This window comes from Pan troglodytes, chromosome 9, assembly GCF_028858775.2.
Source record: "Pan troglodytes isolate AG18354 chromosome 9, NHGRI_mPanTro3-v2.0_pri, whole genome shotgun sequence".
NCBI classification, from domain to species: domain Eukaryota; kingdom Metazoa; phylum Chordata; class Mammalia; order Primates; family Hominidae; genus Pan; species Pan troglodytes.
Window position 1 is genome coordinate 28944514 of NC_072407.2, and position 20699 is coordinate 28965212.

General features: G+C 36.5%; 1 protein-coding gene across 2 annotated transcripts in view; it reads left to right on the forward strand.

Annotated features, from left to right (window-relative positions):
* LUZP2 (leucine zipper protein 2) overlaps positions 1–20699 on the forward strand; it is a 580933-nt gene that overhangs the window by 389220 nt on the left and 171014 nt on the right. For both annotated transcript variants that reach the window (XM_009460116.5, XM_521872.8), the window contains exon 6: positions 19524–19586. In XM_009460116.5, the coding sequence (XP_009458391.2) occupies positions 19524–19586 (63 nt within the window). The remainder of the gene's footprint in view (positions 1–19523; positions 19587–20699) is intronic.

Sequence of the window (20699 nt, forward strand, 5' to 3'; positions counted from 1 at the left end):
AAGAGCAAATCAGACAGAGAGATGTATCATCATGTGAAATTACTTTTATGATAAACTCTTCTTTATCTATAAGATAAATTAGAGGACTCATTAACTGGAAACTTGCCTGCAGTCTACTAGAATAATAATGCCTTATAAATTGTGATGTCAAAGCCCTCAACCTTCTTGGAAAGTTTTCCTAATCATGAAAAAAGATGACTCTTCTTTATTTTTACAAAATGAAGTGAATTTATTGTAATGATAAGAGCTAAAATGTATTGAGTGCTTACATTTGCCAGCTTCTGATATACATGCTTTACTTATTTAATACAACCACCCCTTGAAGTTGGTCATGATATTTTCCTCATTTTATGAAAGAGAAAACAAGGGCTCAAGATGTTACAAAATATGTTGAAAGTCATAGAGATTATAGGAAATCATACCCAAGTCTAGTTGTCCTGATCCAAGAAGCCAGCCACTGTGCTGTATTATATGCCTACTATTTGGAAAGTGATATTGTATGGGTGAGATGAGGCTAATTAACACACAGAGAATATCTAATCAGTTTACTCAGTGTATTGGAATGTGTTGCAATTTTATATTACCTGACATCAGGAAAAGTCATCATCTCATCTTTCTCATGCCCCTAAATGGTGGTGCAATAGTCGTGAAGCTGCAAGTAGTCTAACAGATTATCTAAACGTGTTCCATTTTTTCACACACGTGGATGCTGAGTGTCTATGGGAGATAAGGAACTAACACTAGATATTTGAGCTGATTTGATTCTGAGTGAAGAGTAGAAACCTCATAAAGCATGCTTAAAATTTCCTATACAAGAGAACCAAGTTCATATTCTCTTCCCTATCTGAGATAACTTCAACAAATATTTGAGCAGCTGTAAAACTTTTGTTACATCTGCAACCAATTTAAAATTTAAATTGGCAAGGTCTACACTCAACTGGGACATCTGCCACCGGTAGGATAATGCCATGGCTGGCTGGTGGTGGCTTTAGTTAATATTTATAGAATTAAATTATTATTCATGTGTGTTCAATTCTATATCTTTCTGTAAAAATATGACTATTAAAGTAGAAATTAATCTGTATGTATATTAAAAACATAATTTATTTAAACAAAGGAATGATTTGAAAAATACTTTTTCGTAAAAATATTTGGTTTCAACTAATTATCTTTCTCATGACTTGCATATTATGTTTTTCTAATTTTAAAGATAATATATTTTAGTCTTTGACCAAAGGTATTTCAGTTGTCAAAAGCTCTGAATGTAGCCTAGGTGGCTGATTCAGTTTGGTCTTTTTCTCTATTATTAACTCAAAACAATTCTATAAATAATTTAAGCTCCTTCCATGTTGGAAGTCTACTTTTTATTTCCATGTAGCTAAGAAAATATACTAATGCCATATATGTGTTTCTCATTTTTCCCCTAGTTTCTCTACTGCCAATCCTTTCTAGCTGGGAGAAAAATTTATTTCCATTGTTTTACCTTTTTGCCTTTGATTTTATAAGAAGAACATTCTTTAAATTGTAAGAAGATATCAATTTTAAAATGCATTAGTCTGATTTATTAAACTTCTTAAGGGGAAGAAACCATAAATACTAAAGAAAGTATACGTAATTCTGGAGACCACATCCTGATTCCTGAAACATTAAAAAGTGAAAAATTGTGCATCTAAGAATTGCTGAAATAAACACACATGGTTTAGATCTAGTCTAGAATGCCATCCATTTTCCTAAGATTTCTTTAATAAGGGATGCTATAACCTGAAAGTTTGTGTTCATCTCTCAAAGTTCCCTGCCTGCTAATACCATCACACTGGTGATTAGTTTTCTAACTTTGAGAGATGATTAGGTCACTAATGGAAAATGAAGGGGTGCTGAACGTGGGCATTTAGTGTCGCTTTAACAGAAAATTTCTTTTATCTGGTGAATGTCCTAATGCCTATTTGCCTGATCTGTGACCAGGGGTTTCCTCCCATGGGAGCTGGTTATACTAGCAGGTGCCCTGTTGGCTCTTGTCTGACCTGTTTATGCCTGCCTGACCTCTTTCACTGTGCTGCTGGGAACGCTATGGACCTTGTGTTTTCCTGGCATCCTGGGGAAAACCCAGCCTGAGAAGCCCCTATTTTTTTTATTTTGTTTTGTTTTGTTTTGTTTTCAGATGGAAGGCACAAATATAACACACCACCAAAGCACAAACAATTCAAAAGGTTTTCTACTTACATATCCTTGGCAGGGATGTGCAATGAATCTGGAGGACAATCTTCTGTTTCTAGGTCAAGACAGAAATGAAAGGTCAGACAGAGAGACAGCAAGCACATGGCAACTGGCACTAATATATATACAAGCACGTGGCAACAGGTACTAATGTATATTAAGCAAATAAGGTGTGGGTTATTTTAAGTTTGTTGGCAATGAATGATTTCTTTAAAGGAAGTATCAGAAAAGCAGGCAGCCCAGTCTGCTAGGCAAAATGGTGCCTGTAAGTTATTATCTCTGGCCACTGACTTGAACCATTTGGGTGTTGTATACACTGGAAATTGTGCCAAAGGTAACTGAGCCCTAGTTCTGATATGAGAAAGTTAAACTTGTATTCAAAATGGATGCAGAGGCAACATAAAATTATAAGAATTCGCTACCTTCTAACTCCTATTGCTCTCTTTAGTACAGGGTATAAGATTTCCCATTGTAAAATGACATATTTAAAAGGGCAAATGTATTTTCTAGTCATTTGAAAAACACGTTTAAACTGAAATGTGGACCTCAAGCAGTCATATAAAGTGGTGCACAGTCAGTTTTAGGAAGTTCCAAAATAGTAGATGCTTTCCACTGTGAGATGCAGCGATCTCTGGTTTTATTTTGGGTACTGCTGCAGGTGATTTCCTCTTGCTTTAAATTTAATTGCACTTTGGACAAATTAATGCATGTTTTCAGCTGCCTGGCCACAATGCTTTATTTTATTTAAGTCTACAAAATGTAGTTAAACACATTTACATAATTTATTGTATTTGGAAATTTTAAATGGTCCCAGATCATTACTTTCACCTTGAAAATTCACTGAGGCCTTATCATTCCACTTTCTAATTAAGCACAGTGATTGACAGCCTTCATTCAGCTGTCACAAGAACTCTATTCCTGTCTTATGACTGCAGATGCCTCCCCCTACTTGGTTCTTGCCTGTTTTCTGAGCCTTATTCATAGGCTTTCTCTTCATTCTGTACAAAGTCCTTCCAATAAATTCATTTATGCATGATTTTGTCATTATTGGGTATGATTATATTCCACTTAATATAGAGTAAGATTGTGAACGTATGCTGCATTTATGATCATTTTGGTTTTACAGCCAAAAGTTTTTTTTTTTTGGATTTGAGCTAATGTGTAAGCCATATTGCAAATATGATATTTTAAGTTTCCAGTCAAAAATCAAAATGAGATTGAGGATATAATTATATTAAATATTTTGTCATCCTCTGACTTAAATTCAGGTTTTACCACACATGCAGTGGGAAATATTACACGACATTTTTAGGCAGATCTGACACATACGCATGCTGAGTTCCCAAGAAGTTGTAGGAATATTTGTTTTTGAGCTAACCAACACCTGAACACCATTTGATATTGTTAGGTTTTGTGTCCCCCCACAAATCTCATCTTGAATTGTAGTCCCCATAATCTCCATGTGTCAAGGGAGAGACCAGGTGGAGGTAACTGAATCATGGGGGATGGTTTCCCCCATGTTGTTCTCATGATGGTAGGTTCTCAGGAGATCTGATGGTTTTGTAAGGGGCTCTTCCCACTTCACTCGGCACCGCTCCTTCCTGCCTCCTTGTGAAGAAGGTGCCTTGCTTCCCCTTCATCTTCAGCCATGATTGTAAGTTTCCTGAGGCCTCCCCAGCCATGCTGAACTGTGAGTCAGTTAAAACTCTTTCCTTTATAAATTACCCAGTCTCAGACAGTTCTTTATAGCACTATGAGAACACACTAATACACCATCCAATTGAGAGGTATTCCCTAAATAGGTGGTATGCAGGGTCTACCTTCCACTTACAGAAGCCAAAAGGGGATGGATGTTTTCTCACTCACCCTGGTAAAATATGGCGTTAGCCTAAAATATAAATTTGGTTACTTGAATGTTCTTCCTTGCTGTTCTTAACCGTAAGGAAGTGACAAAACTATGTGATTATGTAACATGTGGGTGGGGGGCAAAAATATTTAAGCATGACATCAAGCATGTACTGGAGGCATGTAACTAAAAAATCTAGGATATACTAGTACTAAGACAAGGCTTTATCAAGGTGAGGAGGTGATGCAAACAACATTACCAGGTTCCAAATTTTTCTCTCCATATTCAGGTCTTCTTTTTCTAAGTAAAATCTATTCTCAGATAAACTATGTGATCTGTTTCAATGCCTAAGTAATGTCAAATGATAATTGTTTCAGAAATAAAGAAGAATGATCATTAATCATAAGTGAAAAGGTTAAATTGGTAAATTGTCTGAGGATCAGAATTCCCTTTTCAGTGTCCTGTGCCACCATGTTTTTGAAGCACATGCCATCTGAGAAGAATCTCAGTATGGTCTTTGAGGACAGTCTCCCCTGTGCCCCACAGTTGGCTCAGCTGAGGCCGCTTGTAATTAATTATCCGCAAATTCTGGATACATTTCAAAATACTGAAGTGTTCTGATTTTTAAACTCTGGCAATGGCATTTAGCTTTACGGAAACATTTCTTTACACTGTTGCCCAGAATTACCAACTGCCAGAATAAATTATGGACACACATTATAATCACTGCCCATTTATGGATGGCCACAAAGATATCTATGTTGTGGAGTGACAGTCTTTCCTGTGTTCATCCAGGTGCATTGTACAAGTATATCATAAATGCTTTAAGTTAAATGATGTTCATTTCTCTGCTTTAACACCTTAGAATTGGACAGAATAAACAAAAGGGAATTCAAGTGAAATTTTATTTGCTATAATGAAGAAATAGTTGTTCTCCCGCACCCCCATGGAAATCCGTATATTCAGATGGAGATTAGATTACATGATATACGAATTTCCCTCTAAGAAGTGTATAATCTGTAACATGTAATTGTGAATTAATAAATGAGCAAATATATTATAAAAATGTAACCAAGCATATACTCAGGGAGAAAAATACAGAGTCTCAAATTCTGTTAATACAGAGGTGATAACAAACCAATTATATGTAGTCATCAAAATAATTATTCTACTGTTTATCAAACTTAATTACATGACAAACAGAAGAAGCACATGACAATAACATGATTCATGCAAATTCTAGCAGAACCTTTAAAAAATCTAGAATATAGATGTTTTCAGATATTCTAGCAGTATTCAGCTATGCAGATGCAATCTCTTAAACAAGTGGAATCACCATTTAAAACTAGTTATTTGCTTGGGATGACTGACTAGCAGTCATTGACTATAATCAATCTTGTAGGCTTGATTTATGAATAAGAATTTTGCAGCTGTGAAAGCTGAAGTTAAGGAGGTGGGGGAGCATTAAAGAGGATCATCAAAAGTTCTCATACATGAATTCCTAATGTGTTAGTAACTCTACCTACTGGCATCAAAAAATGAACTGGTTGTTTGAGATAGTCACATAATCTGGATTTATTCATCTTGATCCTGAGATATATTATTTCATAGATGATAAGATTCACATGTTTAATAATGCACAATGAAAATTTGTGCAAATAAGAAAATATATATATACATATTTATATGAATATGCTAACAGAAATTCCTAAAATCACATATAGAAAAAATATAAAGCATTTTAGGGCCATTTACAGGAGGAGTAAAAGTTCTTACAACTGTCAATTATACCCAGTGATGTCTCAATTAGCACTTATTATAAAAATTAAAATTTATAATTCAACATTTATACCATCCAGAAAAAGTTAAAATATATTAATAGCCTATTTCTCTTCAATAAAGCATATATATAACTGTATTTGTTAATATTTCTATTCTCCATTAACATTCTGTTTATAGTTAAGCCCTATGCTATTTTTTAGTCAAGTGCTAATCTCTTGAATGAAGCTGAATTAGGTAGTCAACTACTAGGTGTATCCTGAGAAACAAGTAATGTGTATATTTCATTTATTTTATACATAAGAGCTACAGACTGATGTCACAATCTTTTCAAGGGCTATTAAATTCATTATTTTAACTAACGTTTTTGAACATCTATCTTATGTTGTTAATTGAGGACATTTCTGAATGTATAACAACATAAGAATAATAGTTTTTAAACTTCAAAGAGATGACAGGTTAATGAGTAAAGGAGAAATATGAAATATCACAGAATTCCTTGACACTAAATGATGTTTTGCAAATACTGAACAGAATGATGTTTGTAAACTTTCCACTGGTTTTCAAGAGTCCCAAAACATTAGGAAAATGTACATCACCTAACTTTGTCACATATTTATAATTGTTTTTCCTTTTTGTTTCCAAGAAGCACAATGTAGACCAAGGGGTAGAAAAAATATTTTTAAAGATACATGTCTAAGATGTTCAGCTTTTGTCAAATGAAGCAATAGGTCACAATAATGTCACAGAGATAATGGATTGCCAGCTTAATCCTCAGCAATAACATAATACTCATTATCAGGCATTTATTCATTTATTTGTTCATGAATGCTATTCATTCACATTCATTAAATAATAACTGCAAGTTGAATAATGTTTTCAGCACTGGACACACAGAAAAATCAGACAGATTCGATTTTTTGTTTAGATGAAGAAGAAGGAACAGAATATAAACAGCAAAAAAAAAAAATCAAAACACACAGAAAAAAACAAAAGTAGCAAAACTCAGCGCTCAGAAATTCTGTAGAGTATTTCTATACACATGCACACATACACACACACATTCACACCCCATAATACCACTTTTATTATGCTATTTGGCATAGAAAACTCTTTAGGGATATTAAATTTTATTAAAATAACAACAGAGATCCTTGGAGAAGACTACACATAATATATCACCTAATAGCATGAAGGTTTTTATCTGCTTATCTTGTCTCCTAGTTTTAAATATACACATTTAAACTTTACACATTTAGACTCAGAATATGGAAAGCGTTTTATTTTCCATATTTTCAGTTAATATTACAATACTTCTTTAAAGGCCTGGCATATACTTTTTTCATTTCCATCCAATTTCGTGATGACGCACAAACACATGCACAAATACACACACACACACACACACACACACACACGGATTATTACTTTTTAAAATTTTGATCATAGTTTTAGACATTTCCCTGCAAATTGTTTTCCTCTAAGGACAATTTAATATGAGCATCCATCCAGGAGACTAATTATAAACCTGCTTTACAATTAGTAGAGATTTTTGGTAGCTATATAATTTTGATTGTACATTCTGTGTTTCAATTGTTTATTTTCATATCTGTAGCCCACTCTAACTCAGAAGGTGAGTTCTTTGAAAGCAGATAACTCCTGTTTTATATTTGTATTCTCAAGATCTAACACTGAGTCTAGCACAGAGAAGTCAGTGAATATCTATGAGTGAATAGAACATGCATGAATAAATAAATCTTTTTAATGAATCTTTTCTAAAGTAATTCATTTTTTTTGTGTGATGGAGTTTCATTCTTGTTGCCCAGGCTGGAGTTCAATGACATGGTCTTGACTCACTACAACCTCCGCCTCCTGGGTTCAAGCAATTCTCCTTCCTCAGCCTCCCGAGTAGCTGGGATTACAGGTGCCTGCCACCACGCCCGGCTAATTTTTGTATTTTTAGTAGAGATGGGATTTCACCATGTTAGTCAGCCTGGTATCGAATTCCTGACCTCAAGTGATTCACCCGCCTCGGCCTCCCAAAGTGTTGGGATTACAGGCATGAGCCACCGTGCCCAGCCAGATAATTTCAACTTTTATTATAGATTAAAGGGTACTTGTACAGATGTGTTATATGGGTATACTGTGTGATGCTGAAGGTGAGCATAGTACACAGTAGTTTTTTTTTTTTTTTTCAGCCCATGTCTAACTCCTTCCCTCCCCTATCTAATAGTCCCTGGTATCTATTGTCCTTATCTTTATGTCTATGCGTATTCAATGTTTAACTCCCTCTTATACACGACAACATGTGTCATTTGGTTTCCTGTTCCATTTAGCCACTGTGGAAAGCACTTCGGAGCTTTCTAAAGAATGAATATTTCCATTTAAAACAAATTATACCCTCTAAACTTTATGTATGATAGGTTAACTGGGGGCAATTGAGAACGGGATGCCTATTAGAATAAATAGGGAGATCACAAAAAACTTTCAGAAGCAAACAGTCACTACAATCAAAATAGTTATTAGACACATAGAAAATGAGGAGGAGAAAACACAAACTAGGATAATGGCTAGTTCAAGTCAAGTTCCTGGGACTTAGGAAAAAATAACCAATCTAACTTGGTTACAGCAAATTTTTTATATAGGCAAGACATAAGACTGGTGAGAGATTCTCAAATTTTTAATCCCTTGAAAGTCAGTCTGTTTGTAATTTATAAAACTCCATGACAGATTTTCAGTGGGGTGGCATAAGATTCTCACCATATTTTAGGAAGTTTAGGAAGTTTACCCTGAAACAAATGTGCTAAGTAAGTTGAGTTACAGTGAACCTTAGAGTAGGCTAGAAAATTCGCTCTTGGAGGAACCCAGCAAGTGGGAGCCAAGCTAGAGGAAGAACAAGAGGATAAAAACTTAAGGAATGAGTATATATATATATATATATATATATATAAAAACTGCAAGAAAAACAAACAGAACTATTTTTTTTAATTTATCCTTTTTTTCATCTTTTAGATTCAGGGGGTGCATGTGTAGGTGTGTTTCCTGTATATACCTCATGATTCTGAGGTTTGGAGCATGAATGCTATCACCCAGGTACTGAGTATCGTACCTAAGAGTCTTTAAACCCTTGCCTGCCTCCCTCACTCCCCACTCTTGTAGTCCTCATTTTCCATTGTTGCCATCTGTATATCCATGAGTACCCAATATTTAGCTCCCATTTATAAGTGAGAATATGTGGTATTTGATTTTCTGTTCCTGTGTTTGTTTAGGATAACTATCCAGTTGCATCTATTTTGCTGCAAAGGACAAGACTTCCTTCTTTTTAGGGCTGCATAGTATTCCATGGTGTATATGTACCACATTTTTTCTATTCAATCCACCATTGTTGGGCACCTAAGATGATGCCATGTCTTTGCTAATGTGGGGCAATGAACATGTGAGTGCATGTGTCTTTTGGTAGAAATATTTGTTTTCTTTTTTTGGATCTTTGGGCGGTAATGGGATTGCTGTGTTGAATGGTATTTCTCTTTTAAGTTCTTTGAGAAATCTTCAAACTGCTTTCCACGGTGGCTTCACCAATTTACATTCCCACCAATACTGTATAAGTGTTCCCTTTTCTCCACATCCTTATCAGCATCTGTTGTTTTTTGACTATTTAACTACAGCAATTCTGACTGGTGTGAAATGAGATCTCATTGTGATTTTGATTTGCGTTTCTCTGAAGATTAGTGATGTTGAACATTTTCTCCATATTGAGAGATGACAACGTGCTAGCAGCCCTGGCTGGCCTTCGGTGCCTCCTCGTCCTAGGCGTCCACTCTGACCATGCTCGAGGAACCCTTCAGTCCACCACTGCACTGTGGGGGCCCCTCTGTGGGCTGGCCGAGGCCGGAGCCAGCTCCCTCTGCTTGCAGCGAGGTGTGGAGGGAGAGGCGCCACCAGAACCGAGGCTGTGCTGGGCACTTGCGGGCCACCGCGAGTTCTGGGTGGGCGGGGCCTCAGTGGGCCCCACACTTGGAGCAGCCAGCCAGCCGGCCGGCGAGGCCAGCTCCAGGCAGTAAGGGGCTTAGCACCTGGGTCAGCAGCTGCAGAGGGGGCGCCGGGTCCCCAGCACCACCGGCCCACCCACCCTGCGCTCGAATTCTCGCCAGGCCTCAGCCACTGCCCCAGGGGGCAGGGCTCAGGACCTGCAGCCCCCCATGCCCCAGCCTCCTCACCCCGCCTCCCCCCATGGGATACCACATGGCCCCAGCCTCCCTGACAGGCGCTGCCCCCTGCTCCCCGGTGCCTGGTCCCATGGACCGCCCAAGGGTTGACGAGTGCGGGTGCACCCTACGGGACTGGCGGACAGCTCCACCGGTGGCCCCGGCACGGGATCCACTAGGGGAAGCCAGCTGGGCTCTTGAGTTGGGTGGGAACTTGGAGAACTTTTATGGCTAGCTGGAGGATTGTATATGCACCAATCAGCACTCTGTGTCTAGCTGAAGGTTTGTAAACGCACCAATCAGCACTCTGTATCTAGCTAATCTGGTGGGGACTTGGATAAATTTTATGTCTAGCTAAAGGATTGTAAATACACCAATCAGCACTCTGTGTCTAGCTCAAGGTTTGTAAATGCACCAATCAACACTCTTTGTCTAGCTCAAGGTGTGTAAACACACCAATCAGCACCCTGTGTCTAGCTCAAGATTTGTAAACACACCAATCAGTGCTCTGTGTCTAGTTAACCTGGTGGGGACTTGGAGAACTTTTACCTCTGGCTAGAGGATTGTAAATACACCAATCAGCACTCTGTGTCTAGCTCAGGGATTGTAAATACACCAATCAGCACTCTGTGTCTAGCTCAGGGATTGTAAACACACCAATCAGCACCCTGTCAAAACGGACCAATCAGCACTCCGTAAAATGGGCCAATCAGCTCTCTGTAAAATGGGCCAATCAGCAGGATGCAGGTGGGGTCAGAAAAGGGAATAAAAGCAGGCTGCAGGGGCTAGTAGCAGCAACCCGTTTCTGTGGCAGCTTTGTTCTTTTGCTCTTTGCAATAAATCTTGCTCTGCTCATTCTTTGGGTCTGCATTGTTTTTATGAGCTGTAAGGCTCATTGCGAAGGTGCACAGCTTAACTCCTGAGGCCAGCGAGACCACGAACCCGCCGGGAGGAATGAACAACTCTGGAAGGGAGGATCAAACAACTCCCGAGGCGCTGCCTTAAGACCTCTAACACTCACCGTGAAGGTCTACAGCTTCACTCCTGAAGCCAGGGAGACCAGGAACCCACCAGAAGGAAGAAACTGACCACGTCCGAACATCAGAAGTAACATACTCCGGACACACCATCTTTAAGGATTGTAACACTCACCGTGAGCGACTGTGGCTTCCTTCTTGAAGTCAGTGAGACCAAGAACCCACCAATTTCGGACACAATATGATTGTTGGTTGCTTGTATGACCCTTGTTTGGAAAATAGTTTGTTTTTGTCCTTTTTTAAATGGGGTTGTTTATTTTTTGCTTGCTCAATGGATTTACTTATGGATTCTCCAGGAGATTTTCATCTTTGTCCCCTTCCTTTTGCCTTGCCTTTAACATGGATTCCTACCCTTTCTGGAAGAGAATAACATAGTGAAATTTGCAATTCAGAAAAAAATACATTGGCAGTTGAAATTTGTATAACACTCTATGATATGCATTTATATATAAATATGTTCAGTTTTAACAGATGCCTAGTAACATATAGTTGAATGGATCTAGGAGATTCTGCTATTGAGAAAAAAAGACTGGAATGTATTTTCAAGATTGTACAACTCCTATTCATACACTTTTATATTTGGTATATCTGTGAGAAAATATCCATGAAGAGAAACGTAAGAACTTACATAAAGTGGAAAAGTCAAGCATATCTAAGACACCCAGTTTATGAGTGACAACTATAAAACAAAAATCAGGTAAGTATGTCAGATCCTTGTATCTGTTTTCAGGTAATCTGGCCAAATAGCAGTAACATCATCTTTAAAAAATGAGTTTAAGACCGGGCGCGGTGGCTCATGCCTATAATTCTAGCACTTTGGGAGGCCGAGGTGGGCAGATCACAAGGTCAGGAGGTCAAGACCATCCTGACTAACACGGTGAAACCCTGTCTCTACTAAAAATACAAAAAATTAGCTGGGCGTGGTGGTGGGCGCGTGTAGTCCTGCTACGCGGGAGCCTGAGGCAGGAGAATGGCATGAACTTGGGAAGCAGAGCTTGCAGTGAGCCCAGATCGTGCCACTGTACTCCAGCCTGGGCGACAGAGCAAGACTCCGTCTCAGGAAAAAAAAAAAAAAAAGAGTTTAAAACCAGGATGGGTCAGAGTGGTGCGCATATACATATAAAACATGTATTTCTTGTGTAAAAAGTAAGTTTTTTAAAAGACATTTTTAGTCTCATATGAATACTACAAATTTTTATTTGCTAGCGTTTTTGGGGTGAATGCCAAAAACCCTTGTGAGGTACCTGGAAATGGACTGGAATTCTGGAAAGAGTAGGTGGCAAATGAAGGCAGAATAGTACAGTTTTCTGTTAGATGGGACCAATGTTAAACTCTGAGTTAAGAGACATCACATCATTTCCTGAGACAGAATACAAACAAACAAACAAAAGATTCTTTTCTACCTGTTTAAGAGATTGGTAGTTTTACTAACTTATTTTTCTCTGAAAATAACATACGCATATTGACAATTTTCTTTCACTTTATCTAAACTAGATACAGTGATGTAATAAACTATCAAATTTTCATACATTGGATGATTGAAAAATTTAGAAATTTCTAAACTTATTCACTTGCATTTATATATCATGTGTAATGACCTCATCAGGGATACCTTTTTCGATTCATTTACGCCAAATTATGTGTCTTTTATAATTTTATGATGGTTCGCTCATCTTCAGATTTATTATGTATCTTATAGCGTGTGATTTAGTAATTATGTATGGCAGAGTGTGATCTTTTGTTTCAAATGTAGGATATTTGAGTTGATATTGTACCACTTCCTACATTTGAAGTGGTACAATATCAATTCTAAATATACTTCTAAATATACTAAATAGACTCTAGAAAAACAAGAAGGTAAAAAGAAACAAACTGAGATTATAAACAAAACATGACTATATATTGATTATATTAAATTACATGTAAATACTTTGAGAGAAAGATGTCGCCAGATTATATAAAAATATACAATCAAATTATACTTGACAATTATTTAAAAATGCACTTTATATACAAAGTCTCAAGAAAGATGAAAGTAAAATATGAAAATATATGCTATGCAAACTGCAAGAGAAAAGGCTTTAGCGTGTCTCACATCAAATAAATTAGCCATGACAAAATAAATTACCAGAGAGAAAGAGAGGCATATTATAATGTTAAAAGGGGCAATCCTTTATTCTAAAAGACATAACAATTCTGAAATTTGTAAGCACCTAAAAGAGCTTCAAATTTCATGAAGCAATAACCGACAGACTTAAAGGAATAGACAAATCCACAATGACTTTGGAATATTTTAATACTCCTTTCAAGCTAATAGAACAAAGAGAAAATTCAGAGAAGATGTAGAAATTGGAAATCTAATGACTTTCAAGTTCTTTATATGTCAGTGCTGAAAATGAAAGTCTCTTTTGTTATATATATTTAATGTTATTTCTAAATGAACTTCACCATCTTTGCCAATGATAGCTATGTCTATTGACTGATTTCCTCCTCCTTTGTCTTAAGGCTCTTATTTTCCTGATTCTTGTGTTTAACGATTTCGAATGAATACTGAATTGTAGATATTACATTATTGGGCACCAGGATTTTGTTATCTTCTAAGAGTATTACATTCTAGTAGATGATAATTGTTTAGCTTGGTTATTTTGAGTTTTGTTTTTAAGCTTTATAAGGTTGGTCTAAATGAGACTTTACAGGACTGTTTTGGCCTTGCTTGTAAGACAGGCCTTTCTAGGGTTTTTATTAAATATCTTAGTGGTTAAGTCTTTCCATTCTGGCTTGTTGGAAATTGAATGTCTAGGTGAGCTCTAGTAATTTTTCACCTTGCAGTTCTTTTCTGGTGGTTCTTTAGCTGACCTTGCAGCATGTTTGTTTATGTATATGCAGATTTCCATTCATCTAAAGACATAAGGGAACATCCCTCAAAATCCTGTGTACTCTTTTTCTGCATTGCATTCTTAAATTAAGTTTAGCCCAAAGTTGCCTCCTTACACATTTTAAGTTTGGCCTAAAGGTTTCTCTATACATAGTGAAGTGTAATCTAGCTGATATGTTAAGCAGACTGTATCCTACAATTGTGCCAGCCACTGAGTTTTTGCCAGTCAAGAGAAGTCGGCTGTTAAAACCATGTTCAAACACAGCAAACACCGAGCTGTAACCAAAGGAGCTGTTTTTGTACCTCACTTTCATTTTCTGTATGTCATTTTGCTTTTTCTGTCCATAAATCTTTGATCGCATAGCTGCAATGGAGTGTCTCTGAACTTAGTCTGGTTAAGGGGCTGCCTGATTTGCAAATCATTCTTTGCTCAAACTGTTAAATTTAATTTGTCTAAGATTTTCCCTTTAACAGCTTCGAAGCCTCTGCTGTTTTGTAACATAAGTTATACCTGATCACCTTTCTCTAATGTTAAACTCTTTTTTCTCAACTAATCAAAACTTCTGTGGTTTGCTTGGGTTTTTCTTCCGTATGGTAATTTCTTAAATTGCCTCCAGATAAAAACAAAACAAAACAAAAACAAACAAAAAAGAGCAACTGCAGGGATTTCTTGCCTATTTCTCCTCTCTTTAGTACGACAGTCTGGGAGTAGTGGCTGTCTACCGTCTTAAACATTTGTTTTATTATATTCTGTCTAGTTATCTAGTTGTTTATGGCAAGAGGGCTTGTCTGAGGCCAGATGCTTCATATTGGCCGAAGGAGTTATTTTCTCAATTGATTTTTGACAAAGGCACTTAGATATTTCAATGTACAAAGGAGCATTTCTTCAACAATTGGTGCACAAGTAACTGGATGTTTGCAGTGAAAACTAAAAGTGAATTTTGACCCTTACCTCACTTCATTTAAAAAAAAAAAAAAGTAACTTGAAGAGGATTATACAAAAGAATATACACCAAAACTATAAAACTTTAAGAAAACTATTTGAGAAAAAATTTTTCATGACTTTGAAGTAGGCAAACATTTCTTAGGGCACAGAAAGCACTATTCCCAAAAACTTCTTGACCAAACTTTAGACAGACTCCTCTGAGTTCGCTCTTCAATTGGGCCTTTTCCTCAGGTCTTGTCTTAGACTTGCCTAGTCCAGTTGTAGCTAAGTCAGTTTAGGGAGACTCCCCTCACCCTTGATATCTAAACATGATCAAGTGGCTTTCAGAAAGGATTCTATTAGGCAGGTTTAGCAAGAATCCCTGTACCCATGATAGCTCCCATTAGTAATTTTCTATCCATTGACCTCCATAATTCTGCTCATTGGCTATAAATCCCCAGCTGTCTTTGCTATATTTTTGCTATATTTAGAGTTGAGTCCCATCTCTCTCCCTTATTTCAATAGCTTTGACATTTGTTTCAAAAGTCCTGAATCAAATCTTTCTTATCATTTTACAAGTAAACATGATAAACAGAACTTCAGTAAAATATAGTAGTGTAATATTTTGGTCTCCCTTAATAAATCAAACATAGGTTAATATTTGCAGCTTTATTTATCAAATTCTAGTAATGAGAAAAGTTATTTAGTCCGAAGTGTTTTATTGTCAATCAAATTTAGGAAAATCATTTACATTAAACACAATTTTATTATTATTAAAACATCTAATAATAGTAATTAGGTTCACGAGCACATGTTCAGGGGTACATGTGCAGGTTTTTTATAAAAATAAACTGGTAAACTCATGTCACAGAGGTTTGTTGTACAGATTATTTTGGCACCCAGGTACTAAGCCTTGTACCCAATAGTTATTTTTTCTGATCCTCTCCCTCCTCCCACCCTCAACACTCAGGTAGACCCCAGTGTCTGTTGTTCCCCTCTTTGTGTCCATGAAGCACAATATTCTAATAAAGACTCTGAGAAGTCCGGAGAAAATAAATCTTTTTTAACATTGTTCCACTCATATTATCGTAGCATTAATCTTTTTTGGGGGAGTGGAGAGTAAATATTATTAAAGAAAGTTAAATGGTCCTATGGAACATCTTTATCAAAACTCTAGCTTCACTAATGGTGTGGAATGTTTAGCACTGCTTGCTACTCTATAAACTTGACAGACAAATCCTGATCATTGAAAAGCCTACTCCAAGTAATTAAGGAATAATCTATTCTGAGAAATCAGTGTGAGAAGCAGAGAAAACAGGTTAATGAAATAAATAGTATGCTAAAAATTAGTCTTTTGTTGTGTATATTAATTATCATCTATGTTTCCTCCTCAGAAAAAATATAAAATAATATCATTTTTGAAGGATAAAAGTTAGTATTTGCTATAATTTATATCATTCAGATCAACATTCAAAATTTCCCCTTAGTGTTAGCAGCATTAATAAGTGAACAAATAATAATAACAAAAATAAATGAATACAAACAGATACATAAATGAACAGAAGAAAGAAAAAATAGCTTTAAGTGGAGATGCAAATTTTAAATAGTATATACTACAGACACCAACTTTTAAATACGCTGTTTATTAATTCATAGTTATTTCTTAATTCTAATAATGTTTCTTAGGTGTGAGTGGTTTTGGCAGGACATAAATACTCCTGTCAAATGTACATCCCCTATTTTGTCTCCATTTTGAAGAGTTTTATTTTGCTACAACCTGAGCAACATTGCAGAGCCAGAACATATCAGTGTGCATCCCTTTATTGGGGATACACATCTCTTCAAATATGGAATTAATGTATATCAGATTCTCTTTAAAAAAAGAACCCTAATATTGTACCTTGTATGATCAGTGCAAATATTTGCAAAAATACATTACTTGAACAAATCAGAATAACTTCCTCCCATTTGTGTAAAACATTTCATGGTATTGAAATTCTAACTGAGCTTTTTAGATTTCCAAATTTTAGCTAAAGAGGAAAAAAACAAGTATTCTTACAGACTGGGACAACTGTACCCCCTCACTCCATGATAGGAAAACAAAATAAAAAACCCTGTTCAAAATTAGCTTGGAATTCTAAGTGGGGAACTCTTAAACTTGATGTATCTGTTCATTCACTCTGCATTAAATGTTCATTTTGCTCCTGGTGCTTATCCAATTGGCCCTCCTTGGAGTCATCACGTATAATATGTACTTGTAGCAGGACACTGTCCACTCCTCTAGAGTCAGTATGATGTCTGAATCCTGTGTGTTTTGGTTATCTGCTCTCCTTTAGCCTGCCCATCTAAAGACAGTCTATGTACATCAGCTATTGCAGTAAAAGACAGAAAAGCCTGAGTGCAATAAGCCAGATATAATTAAATAGCCATGAGGGGTTGGACTCAGATGGTTAATAAGTGTCAAAGGGACAAACATTTGCCTTTGAACTAGGTCAATTATGAGATATTTAAAGGGTAACAGGATCTGTGTATACTCATTCAGAAAGAGTATACCTCTCAGGCCTGGAAGAAGAAATGGCTTCTGAGAATCAAGGAGTTCAACATACAGATTTCATTTATTTTTGATATATATCCAGTAATGGGGTTGCTGGATTACATAGTAATCAATTTTTAATTTTTTGAGACACTTCCATACTGTTTTCCATAATGGCTGTACTAATTTACATTCCCAGCAACTGTGCATAAGACTTCCCTTTCTCCACATCCTCATCAGTACTTGTTATTTTTTGCCTTTTGATAATAACCATCCTAACCTTGAGTGTGGTAATATTTCATTGCATTTTCCTGACGATTAGTAATGTTTAACATTTTTAGTATATCTATTGGCATTTGTTTGTCTTCCTTTGAGAAATGTTTATTCAGATAGTTTGCCATTTTTTTTTTTTTTTTTAAGACAGAGTCTTGCTCTGCCACCCAGGCTGGAGTGCAGTGCCGTGATCTCGGCTCACTGCAAGCTCTGCCTCCTGGGTTCACACCATTCTCCTGCCTCAGCCTCCCGAGTAGCTGGGACTGCAGGCACCCACCACCACGCCCGGCTAATTTTTTTGTATTTTTAGTAGAGACGGGGTTTCACTGTGTTAGCCAGGATGGTCTTGATCTCCTGACCTCGTGATCCACCCGCCTCGGCCTCCCAAAGTGCTGGGATTACAGGCATGAGCCACCACGCCCGACCTATTTTGCCAATTTTTGATAAATCATATTATTTGCTTTTTGCTTTTGATTTGTGTTCTTGGTTTGTTCTAGATAGTAACCTTTGTCAGCTGAGTAGTTTGCAAATACATTCTCCCATCCTTCAGCTTGTCTCTTCACTGTATTGTTTTCTTCTGCTGTGCAGAAGTAGTAAATCCTTACCTATCAATAATAACCTTGACTATAAATAAACTAAATTATCTAATTAAAGTATATAAAGTGGTTAAATGGACTAAAAAAAGACTCAAATATATGCTGCTTATAAGAAACTCGTTTCACCTAAAAAGACATGCATAGACTGAAAGTGAAGGGATGGAAAAAGATATTCCATGCAAATGGAAACCAAAACAGATCAGAAGTAGCTATGCTTACATCAGAAAAATTAGACTTTCAGTAAAAAATGATTTAAAAAAATGACAAATAAGTCCATTATATAATGATAACAGGGTCATTACAGTAGGAGAATATAACAATTGCAATTACATATGCATCCTACACTGGAGCACCTTTATATGTATATATATAATAACAGATCTAAATGGAGATATTTGTTGTGATGTAAGAATAGTAGGGTACTTTAATACCCCACTTTCAGAACTAGACATGTTATCCAAACAAAAAATGAACAAAGAAACATCAGAGTAAGGCCAGGTGCGGTGGCTGATACCTGTAATCCCAGCACTTTGGGAGGCCGAGGCAGGCCGATCACCTGAGGTCAGAGTTCAAGACCAGCCTGGCCAACATGGTGAAACCTCATCTCTACTTAAAATACAAAAAAAATTAGCCAGGCATGGTGGTGCACATCTGTAATCCCAGCTACCTGAGAGGCTGAGGCAGGAGAATAGCTTCAACCTGGGAGGCGGAGGTTGCAGGGAGCTGAGATCATACCATTGCACTCCAGCCAGGACAACGGAGTGAGACTTCGCTCAAAAAAAATAAATAAAAAAACAAGAAATATCAGAGTTAAACTGCGCTCCAGACCAAATGGACCTCATGGACATTGACAGAACATTTTGCCCAACAGCTATAGCATACACATGGAAAGTTCTCCAGTATAGACTGTATTTTAGGACACAAACACACACACAAAAAATTAAATTAACTTTTTTTTTCAAAAACGAAATTATATCAATTATCTTTTCTCCCCACAATAGAATAAAACTAGAAATTACCTTTTTAAATGAATGTGTTAATGCTAATATGCCAAATTTTAAATGAATAAAAAACAATCTTTTACTTTACAGATTTGATTCAGTTTTACACCAATCCATTACATTTTACATCATGAAGTTCTAATTTTTGAACAGAACATAAAGCAATAATGTTGACATAGTTGAAGAAATTCTTAATATTTTGTCTCTTCTTTGCAATAAAACTTTGTTTTCTTCCTCAGAATAAAAGCTTGAAAAACAAACTCTTGTCAGGAAACAAGCTCTGTGGCATTCACGCAGAAGAGGTGAGTAAATTTTTGCTGCTTCTAGCTTTCACCAGATAAAAACAGTATTATTGTCAGATTTTTGTTCAACTCAGACATCTGGTAACTCTTTTTCCTCCTAATACAAATGCCAATTTTTAAATAGAAAAATATAATATATTTTAAACCTTTCGGTATCTTTGTGTTTTAACATTGCAATAGCCAAAAGGAAAAAAAAAATTAACAAAGGCAGGTAATGGTCACCTTTGTAGATTTTTTTTTTCTGGATTTCTTCCTTATCTGGACTATCAGAACTTCCTTAATAGCAAATTACTGGGAGTCCACAAAATTTTCCTTTTTTTTTCCCCCTCTCTTGTACTTTCTATGTGATGTCTACAAAGTTTTGCAGTGGCAAGTGACTGTCAGAGTGAAGATTCCGGGCTTGTCCATAAACCATACAAAATCAATACATTCATTGGTTCTATTTGCTGTGTAGTAAAATTGTCTCATATATTTCTCAGGGGGAAATGTCATTCTGCTTAACATAGATTTAACTAAAATAATCATTTTTCTATATTTCTCATCTCCAAATCTATTCTTATGACTCTGTAATGTGAAAATGTAGCTCATAGAAGCCTTAGTAGTATCAATGAAATAGGAATGATACTGTCATGATAAGTGATTGTTTATGACTCAAGGAGAGGAGACAAGAGTCACTGTTTTAGCTGCATCCTCCAAGAAGCACACACTAAGATATATTAAATGTGCGAGAAATATATTCAAGAAATAGCTTATGAATGATAAGGGACAGTCATGAGTGGCTTCATAACATGATGAATGTCTTATACCTAAGAAGTAGAGGGAAGGAAGGAAGTTTAGCTGCAATGAGAAAAGTTGCTTACACAAGTTAAAACAAGTTTACCCTTTGTCTCAGAGTTGTCTAGAAGTAAGGCGAAGAGTTTCTAAAACAGCTCTATTGTCTTTAAATTATGGCATGACCATTGATTCAAAAATATCTTTTTCTGTCACTATCCTCTTCCAGCAGGAAGGAAAGGGAAGATAACCTGGTGAAGCACAAGCGTTGCTTCTCAGGAGTCCACCCAGGAAATAGTCTCTTCTATCTCATTGTACCCTATTTGCTAAAACTAGCTCACA